This window comes from Leuciscus leuciscus, assembly GCF_965113295.1.
Source record: "Leuciscus leuciscus genome assembly, chromosome: 25".
Taxonomy (NCBI): Eukaryota; Metazoa; Chordata; class Actinopteri; order Cypriniformes; family Leuciscidae; genus Leuciscus; species Leuciscus leuciscus.
In genome coordinates this window covers 24,601,646-24,614,627 of record NC_138724.1, presented here as the reverse complement: position 1 = coordinate 24,614,627, position 12,982 = coordinate 24,601,646, and the positions used below count along the sequence as shown (strand labels likewise).

The window sequence follows — 12,982 nt, the reverse complement described above, 5'->3', positions numbered from 1 at the left end:
TAGAGAACACGTTCACTCATAAAATGAACATGTTGAAAAAAATTATAACTAAAAAGGAAATTCGCGATAAGCCACAAAAAGCAGTGTTTGAGAAAAGTCTAAGATCTATTTCACGTGGCGACGATGAGCCACAGAACAAAGACAACATCCCGCCATCTGTCAAAATACCTCTGTGTCATGAGTTCAAAGATATTTCCTTTTAGACCAGACTGATGAAATCATTCAATACACATTTCAATATCCGAATGAAAACATGGCACGGACTGTATCCTGTGTCACCGTGGGATCCCTTCTGGGGAAGTTGAAGAAAAACAAAACTAAACAAATACTGGTATCACAAGACATTTATTCACCAAAACACTCAGAAACTGAAGAACCGCATAAGGACCAACAGATGGCAAGATACAGTAGAGCCGTCCGGAACATTTCACATGTTACAATGAACTCCATTCAAAGAAAACAACAGTAAGAACTATGCTGAAATATGAACACATTTTAAATGCTTGGTAATGTATTAAATGTGAGACTAGAGAACAGTATCAGCAGGATGCCATCTCTGTCACTCCAGCCTGACCCGTTTCCGTGGTGATGGGGGCGGGTCCAGAGCAAAGGCTGTGGGGGAAGAGGGGCGGGATTCTGGGATGATTTCCATACAATATTTCTCAATGTATGGCCCAGCAATGTCCCACACCTGAATGCAACAGGCAAGAAACAACATGGCGTGAGAATGTTATTAGTGCAAAATTCGTCATTGCAATGCTAGAAATTTGTGGGTGTCGCAAGAGTAGCTAAAGGTTTTGAGTAGTTTATAGCATGTGGTTGCTAGGTTTTTCTGGGATGTTTTGTGTTTCATGTCTATATGCTGTTTTGGTCTGGATTTTTTCACAAGTAATTGTAAATCTGATTGTTTAGAAAAAAATAGCTTAACTCTTCCCACCAAGACTCAACTTGTGAGCTACCATTCATGTCTGTAGCATAAACAGTCACGCTTCAAAAGTTAATAACTCTGAGTTTTGAGGTTGGTTTCAATGGCAATAGTGATGCCAAGAATAAGAAGCAGTGAGTCTTACCTTCTGGTCCACAAGAAGCCGATGTACAGCTTCAATGTCTGGAGCCATGAACCTGTCTTTCATCCAGGGCCTGAGGAAAAGAAAGATAAGTAGGAAGAGACAGATGAAAGAAGGTTTGCCAATTATTAACCTGAAAGTTCAATATATTGGAGGTTTTGGGGTTAGTGTATCATTGTTCAACCTACTTTACTGTAGCACGCACAAGGTCGTACACTTTCTCCAATGGGGTCGTTGTACGTAGGGGGCGTAGAAACTCAATACCCTGACAGGCAGCTAACAACTCAATGGCTAGCACTGTAAGGAAACATAAAATGGACATATCCAGGTTTAATTTCTCCCATAATTACATATTCTGTTCTGTATTTGAAGATCAGTGGTCAGTAAACAAAAAGTAAAAAAATTACAAACAAATTAAAAAAAATCAGTCATTTCAATAGGAATCTGTGGAATTTGGAGGTTTCGCGTTCATGCGTAAAAGTTTCGTTCATGTTCAAGTTGGTCATGCAAATTTACCACAGTGAACAACCGAAAGTTGCTTTGTACATAAATTAAACGTAACTCTTTCCCCGCCATTGACAGAATTTTCTGGCTATCCATGTTTTCACTATTATGCGGCAGGGGGCGCTATTACGCATCTTCTGAAAGAGTTCAGAGTCTCCAGATCAAAACACAGGTGAAGAAGAAGCAGAATCAAGCGACAGCTTATCTAAGCAAATGCATATGTTTTTTTTTTTTTTTTTGTTTTTTTCAAACCACTTCAGGGGAAATCCCGCCCTGCAGCTGATTCTAAGGTTTTCATTGGTCATGTCAATCGTCACTGTAACCTAAACCAATTAAATCAGCTGCAGGGCGGGATTTCCACTGAAGTGGTTTGGGGAAAAAAATCGCGCGTGGGAGGAGCGTCGTGTTCCGGCTACAACTAAGTTCCCACGGGACTTCAGCGCGAGACTACAGCTAGCCGTCTAAAACACTATTTAGGTGAGTTTAAACAATGGCTAAGTTGCTAAACGCATCTTGTTGTCATGTAAGGGCCCTGTTCATGTTGGACAGACATTTTAATTGCATTTTGTGTCTGTTAAGAGGCACAAAGACACTCTTTAGGTTTATGCCCCCAGAACTGCCGTTTTAGCTGAATGGGAGCTCTGGGCATTAACTGTAACAGCTCCGCGTTGCAAGCACCAATCCGGTTCGTTTTTTTTTTCTATAGACAGTACTCACAAAGGTAAAACGATCAAGATTAACTTAAAAATTCACCGGAGTTCTCCTTTAATACATCACGACGCTCTTGACAATAGACCTTTTTTTTGTCAATTTCACTGAAATATTGCTTATGTGACCGCACCTTTTAGCCACCAATTCACCAAAACATAAAATAGTTATGAATTGCAATGAGATTGTGTTGAAAAATGTGTGCTGCTGTGCTTTTGTGCTTCAGTAGGGGGCGCTATACTAGTAAAAATTGTAGCTAAATTGATTAGTGGATGATGTCAGTGTGTAAACAGGAGGTTAATATCAGGTTTTGGACCTTGCTCAACGTGCTCGACCACTCTGAGGGCTTTGCGTGCGGCCCAGCCACCCATGGACACATGGTCCTCCGTGGCCGCGCTAGTGGACAGGGAGTCAATAGAGGAGGGGTGGCAAAGCACTTTGTTCTCTGACACTGCAAAAGGAAATATATCTGTTTTAGTTAATGGTCAACATGACTTCAGTACAGTAGTCAAAATTAAACTTTCCACTATTTGGTAAAGGAGAGTTATAGTCTTCTGAACTTTGTGATGCTAACCGAGAGACGCGGCAGTGCAGTGCGCGATCATAAACCCAGAGTTCAGGCCTCCCTCATTGACCAGGAACGCAGGCAGTTCGCTGAGAGAGGGATTGCAGAGACGTTCAATGCGCCTCTCGCTGATGGAGGCCAACTCATGCACTCCGATCGCCAAATAGTCAAGAGCCTAAGAATGGAAGAAGAGAATGTGCAGAAATGTCGTCGAGACTCTTTGTTAAATAAATGCTACTGTGGTGAGATAAAATACCTTTGCTGGATATTCTCCATGGAAGTTTCCACCGGATATTGTCTCACCTCTCTCTGCAAACACCATCTAACTCACAGTCAAGGGCAAATATACATATCTGTGAAAGAGGCTGGTGTAGTTATGGCACTGACCAGCTAACCAGACAAACCTTAACACCAAAGTGATTCTCTTGGGAGAAGTGTCCGGAAAACATTTTCAGTTGGCGATTTGAAGAGACATGAGCAACACTACAAGACGAGTGCCAGTGTTTGGGTTTCGAATTTTGTATATACAGATTTAAAAAGGATACAGGATTATCTGTGGCACTGTTGATTTCTGTATTGATGATTTTCTTGACAAACTCAATTGTGTCATTGACGATTCCATGGACCTGCAAAATGTAAGGGAAACTGAATAATATAGCTCAAGTGTGTCAACCAGTGTTATTTTAGGGGATTTTTACAGCGTTTTTAACTAAAATGGGAAAACTTTTTATGTGTTTTGGCCATTTATTTACACGACAATATCGCTTTGGCGGCCTGAAAACACAATTTTTTTTAAATCGGGTATAAAAGTGAAAGTTTTTCAAAACGATATCGTTATCGTCTCCATGTAAACAACAAAAACACGAATTGGTGAAAACGGTGACGTCATGCGCATGCGTATTACGTGTTCAGCTATAGATGCAGTCTTTCTTTAGAAAGTGACATCGCCAACTACTGGCCTGACATGAATAATACAGCATTTTCGTGGATCCTTGTGAACGGGGATCGCTTCGAAAATGTTGTCGTCTGTACGCAAAAAAAGCAAAGGATGTTTTTTTTATTTTTTTTTAGTACATCGCTGTCATGTAAACGTACCATTAGTATTACATATTAATACTATTATAGTTTTTTATTAATATTTTGAATGAGTAATTCAAAATTTTGAGAATTTTGTAATGCATTTTTGTCACTTTTATTAGTTTTTTATTTTTATAATATTATTATTTAGGTTGAACTTAATTTATTTTATTTATTTTTTCAAATTTAAGACAAACTGAATTAGAATATAGTTCACAGGGGTTTTGACCAGTTTTATTTTAGTGTTACCGTAATTTGTATTCGATTTTTAATTTTATATGTTCAGCTTTTACTTGAATTTGAGTTCATTTTTAGCATTTTTTTATGTGATTTTGTGATTTTTATTAGTTTTTATTATTATTTAGGAGTATAAATTTGCTGTAGAATTTATAATAGAAACTTTTCACTATAGATCTATATTACAACTGTGGCAGAATATTTTATTATTTTTTTTTGAATTTTTATTTATTTCTAGTTAATCATTTTAGTGCTTCAGCCTTCAACTTAAACTTATTTGAATTAGTTGCCATTTCTAATTGTCCTTTAGTTTACGTTTTTTCATCTAATATTTATTTTTCATTTTAGCTTTATTTCAAAATGTTTTTAATAGTTTCAGTTAAAAAAATATCACTTAAAAAATGTATTTAGGGTGACCCAGAATGGGCTTTGTATGTTACCTGTGGACAACAGCGCATAGTGTAGGCATCTTGAACTCTGTCGCAAAACCGATGGCTCTCTGCAATTAGAAAAAAGCAAGACAGGTTACCACCAAATGGCTAAATATGAGCTTTAATGGAGCATATTAAAACGGCGGCATTCACCTGCAATTTCAGACGGGTGGTGATCAGAGTCTAACAGGGAACGGAAGCGCAGGGCAACTTCCTTCTGTCCCGGATGAGGTCGCAGTTCGTGAATATCTGTAAGGAAATTGGTCTGTCATTAAAATTGCTTATTACATCGCCATTGCATTGGATTACTCAGAAAATTGGAGGAGGGACCGTGACTTTATATGCAAGGCAGTGATACACAAATATGTTTTGTCTCCCTAGTAATGTTTTGTCTGAGAAGTCTTGCAGTGTTTACAGCTTCTGTCTGCAGAACTGAGAATCAGTGTGTAGATATGTCTGCTTACACAACCCTTATTTTTGTCCTCACCACTATCAAAGGCTTTGGTGGTCCCCTTGAGGACTTCCAGGGTCAGGGCAGCAATGATGTCAGCCTGCCGGGCGATGGCCTCAGCTCTCTCCACGGCCTCTGCTCCCAAAGAAGTGATCATCTGTGTCCCATTGATCAGAGCCAGCCCCTGTAGACAGAGATAAACATAACACACACTCTTATCACAGAATAAAACTAGCACTGTAGCAAACACTTTCGAACATCCTAGGAACTGCTGAGCAACCACACAGAATACTCTAGGAGCCACATAGCAATTGCCCTAGCAGACACATACTGTAAACGTTCAGTAGAAACTTCCCAGGACACTACAGAGTCCAACAGTGCCCGCCCACTTTTTCAGCGGCATTGTAAATCCCATAGGAATTTAAAAAGTCTTCGTTAAAGCATAATAAGCCATGAATCAAGCCAACCAGCTAAAGGGGGAATCACAACATTACAAACTTAGATTTAAAGCAAAAAAGTATTTGAAAATTGGAGAAAAATACAAAGGTACAAGACTGTGTAGATAACGGATTTAATGAGGAAAAGAACTACAATCCCATGAAGCACTGCGAACAGCGAATAATATATTTGAAGTTTATTGCAAAATATGCATACATTTACAAATATAAGAGAGCATATTTGAGAGCATATGTAGACTGACTTTATCACATCATCTGGAGTGCTTTCTGGGAGTAGGCGGAGCTAAAGAGCTCTTTTGGCACATTTGCCTGTTGCGACTGATTGGTGGAATTTTTGTACAGCATCATGTGTAATATAGTTTTTCACAAATTCCCCAGTTAAACATGAATATTTGAAAACCAAGTTGAAATAATGCAGGCTAACGGCTTCAATGGAAGCTAATATCATCGACTAACACCCCCGTTGCTCACAGTTGGGCTGTCTTTAAAGGTTTAGAAGTTATTGTTAAAAATCAATTTCCTTATGGAGAAAATGAATGGAGTTTTTACCATAGATATGTATATGTAGATCTCACTTCAACCTATCCAGACACTTTGGCGCGTCCGCCATCTTGGAACAGGTGACATGACACTGTTCATCACTCACACTAACAAATTTAATTTTCGTCGAAAATGTTAATTATCACATTAATGATAAACTAAATGCTGTGAAAATATTCTGCTAATGTCTATTGCACATCTACAGTACATCTGCAGTCAACTTGCTCTTAAGTGGTAATGGACTTGATTTGACTGTTCCAATATGGCGGATGGCTTACATATAACAGCCCATAGAACAGACACTAATGAGGAATCTATGTATATATCTAATGATTTTCACACCATACTGTTGCACTCTATAGGAAAAACATAGCAATGCCCTAGAAACCACCCAGAACACGTTAGTAACCACACAGCTATCAATCAAAAGATGCTTGACGTAGCATAAACAGGAGGCTGAGAGGAGAGAAGGAAGTATAGTATAGTAGTATAATAATAGTATAATATTACCTTGAGTATAAACTCCTGAGGGAGAAGTTCAAATAAACTTTTTCAAAGACGCAGCAACTATAAACATTTTTATAAAAGTATTCATAAAAGTATTCTTTGAAATGGCACTCCATGTTTCATAAGCTGTGCCAAAGAAACAAAAATACCCAACAATACTCTCTCCAGTTAAAACAAGCTACCACTCAGAGCCAAGCCTTCATGCTGCATCACTTTTAAAATATTTCTTTTCTAATTTGTAGAATTCTTCCCTTTGCAATGCAATGCAATGCAATGCAAAAAAAAAAACTTGTGTTCAGACTTGTTTTGTTGAGTTCTGCCCCACAAAACAGCTCTAAGTCAACAGAGATAAACATGTTGACTGCACATTGGGGGATTAACCGTACCTCCTTTGGCTTCAGAGATATGGGCTTCAGACCATGTGCTTCCAATACCTGCAGGCAATACAAAGGTCAAATGTGACTTTAAAGGCTAAATGAAAAGTAAATATGTTTATGTCTCATTATCATTAGGACAAAGATTTGCAACCACAGCCTCTCCAAAGAAAATGCGCTCACGTATTTGGCATCCGCCCAGCCGCTCTTAGGCGACCACATCTTGCCTTCTCCCATCAGGCCGAGGGCGAGGTGAGAAAGAGGGGCGAGATCTCCGCTCGCACCTACCGTACCCTTCTCCGGGACGTAGGATAAACAGGAGGCTGAGACGAGAGAAGAAAGAAAATGGTAAAAATATCAGCTCGAGTAAAAACTCCTGAGGGAGAAGTTCAAAGAAACTTTTTCAAAGACGCAGCAACTACCATAAAAGTATTCTTTGAAATGGCACTCCATGTTTCATATGCTGTGCCAAAGAAACAAAAATACCCAACAATACTCTCTTCAGTTAAAATAATGAGGAATCCATTATGTACCATTGAAGGCCTGTATCATGCGGTGCAACGTCTCCGGTGAAACCCCGCTGTACCCTTTGGCCAAAACATTGATCCTCAGAGCCAGCAGCATTCGAGTTCTTTCAGGACTTAAAGGACTTCCCAGACCTATAATCAAAAATAATAATCATATAGTAGACAGAAGTTTCAATTCATGACGAATATTTATATGAGTACATAATCTTCAAAATGTCATACAAAAACATATGCAGACATATGTTCATACTTATATTTATTTCAACTAAAATATGTCACCTGATGAGTGTGAGCGCAGAAGGTTTTCCTGAAGCTCCCTGAAAGAGAGAAATATGTGAGATGCTGGTAACACTTCACAATAAGTTTTCATTTGTTAATATACCATTAGTTAACTAACCAACTAACAATAAACAGTAATAGTTTTAAAATGTACTAATACATTATAAAAATTATATCAGTTAATGCACTTTGAACTAACATGAACAAACAATGAACTATTGTTTTATTAACAAACATGAACAAAGACTAATAAATGCTGTAAAATATATTGCTCATTGCTCAATATTTCATTTTAGCTATTGCATTTACAAATCAGTCATTTTCTAAATAAACGTAGTTAAATGCGAAAGATTTCAAGAGTAAGAAAACATTTGGTTACACTTTATTTTGTTGTCCATGTCACAGTGTAATTATAAATTAAAGTACTGAGTAATAATAATTGTCTACTATACCTACTGTACGGTTAGGGTTAGGAATAGGGGTCGGTTTAGGGTTTTAGTTGCATATTATGCATAATTTATAGTTATTACTACAGTAACTACATGTACCGTGTAACAAGAACACTGTAAAATAAAGTGTTACCAAACATTATATTTAAAAAAAGAATTTAAAATTATTAATACTTGAGCTTGCTGACTGGGATGACAGTCCGAGCAAATTTACCAAACCCTGTAGTGATGCCATACACAACTAGAAAAGGAAAAAAGAAAATAAGAATGATCATGTCGAGTCATATTTATAAAACCCCCACTATTTCACATTAATGAGGATATTCGTGCTCTTGAAAATACCAGTGGCAGTAGAAAATACCATAGATACCAGTTAATATACCTACTTTAACTACCAAAATCTCCCTTTTTACCTTAAAATGTACCAATAACCACCATACAGTTGGCACAATAGAAAGCCACATGATGAAACAGAGTTCATCGTAAGCGGCCTGTTCATAAAACATAGTTAATACTTGCATACACGACACTATAATAATGCAATAAACATTAACTAAATAACAAAAAATGTAACACACTAATGCACATCACTGATAACACAAATAAGAAAGAATTATTTCTAAAAATGTAATCATACGTGATGTATAGCGCAGAGAATTCTGGGAATACCTTTTTCAATTTTATGGTAATTCATAGATTTTACTTGCAAAAACAATACATTTGATACAATACAATACATACTGTAAAATACATTACATAGTATTTTACAGTAAAATTACATATAATGTAATATTAAGCCATTTACAGGTTTTCACCATATATGTTAAGCTTACTTATTTTTAAACAATTAACATGTTTTTACTGTAGCATTTTTACAATATTTTTCTATATATATATATATATATATATATATATATATATATATATTTTTTTTTTTTTTTTTTTTACAGTGTACTAGTCCAAATCAAAATAACCAACTTGTAAGAATCTATGATATTCTGAATGTGGTCTCTAGATATCGCTCAGGATTCAATGTATGTCTAAAAATTTTGTTCTTAAACAAAATAAAAAATGTATGATTCCATGAAGAACATTTAATATCCATAGAATGTTTCCACTGCACTAAAGGAACTTTAGATTATTAAATTGCTCTTCACACTAAGCAAAAATGGTTCTTTTAATATATATTCACAGAAAGGTTCTTTGGGGAACCCAAAATGCAGGAGCAGGTTTTAAGAGCAGGTAAAAAAATCACTTTGAAAAACCGCACATATTTCCTGTAGTTTGGAATGTCATTCTCACCTTTGTTTTCTTTCACAATGGTGTCCAGAAGCTCTCTCGATTGCTCAACTTTGTGCTCGGCCTCGGGGGTCAGCTGAGGGTCAGATAAAAGTTGCATTCCATTGAGAAAAATTGTTTGTAAATGTTCATTCTTAAATCACAAAACAATTGTAGACATCCAGCATAACCCACTCACCTTAATCTTATAGCGGCCTTTCCCTAAATTCACCAGATCAGTTGAGGTCAGGCTGTTCCCATCTAGAGAAATGTTCTGAAAACGGACAGCTGTCATTAATAGTACTGAGTGATGATGGTAAAATGGCTGGATTTGTTGTACTGATATTTCATACTTACTTGCTCTGGTTCTCGATATGGTCTTATTCTGTTTTTAACATCCATATTAAGGAGATTTTCAGAGTTGTTCAAGTTTACTGAGTAGCTTTTGAGAGATTTTCCCGAAAGACAATCATTTACATGTAAGTCGGTATTTTGGACAAAGATAAATGAATGATTCCAAATGTGGACCAGGTGAAACATTACATAAGTTACAAGCAAAAGGTTTTAATATAAAACAACAACAAGCACTGTCAATTGAATGCATTATTTTAGTGCTGTTACTTAAAAAATGCTATAAAACTGATCAAAATGCATTTAAAATTTCTTAAAATATATTAAATTAAATACTCTGTAATGAGGGATTTTCTTCCCTTTACTGCAATTTAAGATTTAAGTAAAACTTTAGATATGCATTTAATGTCTTTGAATGATCCTAATTGGAGGCTTTTCGCAGCAAACAATGGTGTATATGATTAATTGGGATTCATTTGATTAAGTAATCAGCGTATCATATAATTTATTTGATTAAAATTTGTAATTGACTGACAATATAAAGATACAGGTGTGACGTCCCAGGCTGACTTGGAATGAAATCTTGTGGCATGGTGTCTCCTTCAATAGCTGAAGATAACAGTAAAATAACACGTCATTGACACAGACAAAACAGGATTCAGTAATTGTGGTAAACAGCCTCAAAAAAAGTCAGTCAAGAACTGAATGCTTGAAGTTCAACCTCTTGACAAACACTGAACAAATAAGCCATATTTGTAACATTACCAAGTTCAACAAAGTCATTGTCCTCAAGCACATCTTCTATGGTATCGTCATTGTCCAGCAACCCCAATCCCTGACATCTTCTGACCATAAAACGCACATCTTTGATGTGCTGGATTCCTCCATTGTCGGGTTTGTTCTTGATGTAGCGCTTGAGAGCTTCGAAACCCAACCATTTGATGCTGCAGGTGGCATCTTTGCATGGGACGGTTAACCACTCGTCCCGAACGTGGACCGTGAAGCGAAGCATCTCCAATGACAGAACAACACCACAGGCTGATACCTGAGGAGTGTGATCAGCAATGCAAATCACTTCACTGGGTGGTGTACACAAATTGTAATGGGCCAATCAAAGGCTGTTCTGTGGACCCCTCCTTTAACCACAGAAGACAGAGTACATGGTGGTGTTTGACTATGTTATCTCTGCACCAAAGGTTCTGTGTTACGATACGCTGTTCAAAAAGACGAGAATCTATCAGTCAACAAACTGTTAGACTGAGTGATTTCCTTTGAGTTTGTAGCTTGTAAAATTTTTGCCACCATCAGCAGAAATACACACATTTTGATTAAAAAAGTTTAAGACCACTCTGAGACTACTAATTTTGCAATTTTCTAATTTTATATTTTCCTTACAATTTACATCAGCATAAAAAGTTGAATTACAACAAATTTAGAGCGTTTCAGATGTTTGGACTCTACTTTCTGTAATTGTTATACTGATAATAATATAATTTGGAAAATATTTATATTAAATTAGAAGAATCTATCTTGTATTTTTCTCCTCTATAAATAAGATCCAATAAATAAATGCAATAGAACAATAGAAAGATAGAACTACAGAGTGATGGATTGATTACAGGTTTTTTTATTGGCTTTGGAACTATTATCGCAAGTATGTGGTAAAACCTCACAACTGTTAGTACAAAACTCAAAGCAGATCATTAAAAAGTCTGTTTTTTCAAACATGTAATCACATGTTCAATTGACTAAGTACAACGAACAAAATTACACATTCACTTTTTCACCACACCTATGTAACCGTTGTGTTCCCGTTTAGTCTGTTTAGTCACGTCTTTTGTTTTCCCTCCACTTATCCGTTGCCATGTCTACCATCATTAGTTCATCATCATCACCTGTGTCTTGTCTATCACCTTCATCTGTGTCACCTGGTTTATGTTCATCAGTGTCTGTATTTAGTTCCCTCTGTTCAGTCAGTCTTGGTCTGTTCTCGTTTATGTAACGTTGTTACCAGTGTGTGTATCCAGCCTATTTGTATCGCCTAAGTTATATTTGTAAGTGAACACTTTGTATTGGAGCCTTCTGCCTTCCTCGTCTTCTTCTGCCTGCACACACCCTGACAGAAGAACGGACCAAATTACGGGACAAGATGGGCATACTCATCTCCCCTGCCAACTCCACCAACGGTCTTCTGACCTGTTTCCAGGATGGCCGTCACCTAGAGGAATATGTCACCGAGTTCCTGGAGATCTCGGACAGGGTTAGCTGGGCAGATGACGTCCAAAAGACGGTTTTGGTACGGGTTGAACGATCATCTGCACCAGCCAGCTCCAGCAGCAGCGATCCCGGGGACGTTCGTTATCTGGATTACGTGCTTTTGTTGAGCGGCTCAGCCTACACTGTGGGTGAGGCTGATTTTAACATTGCCGCTCAACCACCGTCAACAGCCTCCGTCACCACCCGTCCTGAGTGTCATTCCGCCGAGATTGCCCTTCCAGTATCTCCTTTTCCTGTCCTCGTCCACGAGTCCGGACGAGAAGGACTTAATTGACCTTTTTTCCGAGCCTGCGCATCACATCATGCCTGCCGAGCCAGCGCATCACGTCAGTCCCGCCGAGCCTGCACTTCATGTCAGTCCTGCCGAGCCAGCGCATCACGTAATGCCCGCCGAGCCAGAGACTGTACACGTATAGCCCGCCGAACCAGAGACTGTAAGCGTAATGCCCGCCGAGCCAGAAACTGTAAATGTCATGCCCGCCGAGCCTGAGACAGTTGACGTCATGCCCACTGAGCCTGCTTCACCGCTGGTCCCGTCCAGCCCAGAGCCTTTTTCACCGCTGGTCCCGTCCAGCCCAGATACTTTTTCACCGCTGGTCCCGTCCAGCCCAGATACTTTTTCACCGCTGGTCCCGTCCAGCCCAGATACTTTTTCATCGCTGGTCCTGTCCAGCCCGGAGCCCGTCTTGACACCAGAGCCTAAATTCCCTCCCTCTCCCACCTCCTCCCATCTCCCACCTCTCAACCCTTCCACCACTGCCTGTCAGCCCCTCTGCTCCTCTCTCCATCTTCTGGGTGGTGGAGTCACCTTGGATCTGCCAGCCTACAGCTCCAGCCTGGTCGGTGGATCCCCGGTCTCCGCCTCTGACCTCCGTGATCAGAACTCCGCCTCAGCCCAACAG

At 38.5% G+C, this 12,982-nt stretch overlaps 1 protein-coding gene across 1 annotated transcript; it reads right to left on the bottom strand.

The window, feature by feature from the left end:
* Positions 1-326: 326 nt before the first annotated feature.
* Positions 327-10,881, bottom strand: hal (histidine ammonia-lyase). Its single transcript, XM_082159505.1, has 20 exons — positions 10,569-10,881; positions 10,352-10,412; positions 9,810-9,837; positions 9,652-9,726; positions 9,477-9,549; positions 8,349-8,415; positions 7,726-7,763; positions 7,453-7,578; positions 7,103-7,242; positions 6,932-6,979; positions 5,077-5,224; positions 4,743-4,838; positions 4,599-4,657; positions 3,390-3,470; positions 3,101-3,166; positions 2,854-3,019; positions 2,596-2,730; positions 1,256-1,364; positions 1,071-1,140; positions 327-691 (listed from the first exon to the last, which is right to left on the bottom strand). The coding sequence occupies exons 1-20, from the start codon at positions 10,813-10,815 to the stop codon at positions 560-562; spliced, it is 1,965 nt and encodes a 654-aa protein (XP_082015631.1). The 5' UTR covers positions 10,816-10,881; the 3' UTR covers positions 327-559.
* Between the last annotated feature and the right edge of the window lie 2,101 nt (positions 10,882-12,982).

What these genes read in the sequence shown, in the direction of transcription:
- hal (XM_082159505.1), bottom strand. Translation starts at nt 10,815, where the DNA reads ATGCTTCGCTTCACGGTCCACGTTCGGGACGAGTGGTTAACCGTCCCA. An exon ending in CAGCCTGGGACGTCACACCT is followed by an intron (nt 9,838 to 10,351) that starts GTATCTTTATAT and finishes TGTTAAAAACAG; the next exon opens with AATAAGACCATATCGAGAAC. An exon ending in CACCAAAGCCTTTGATAGTG is followed by an intron (nt 4,839 to 5,076) that starts GTGAGGACAAAA and finishes ATTTCCTTACAG; the next exon opens with ATATTCACGAACTGCGACCT.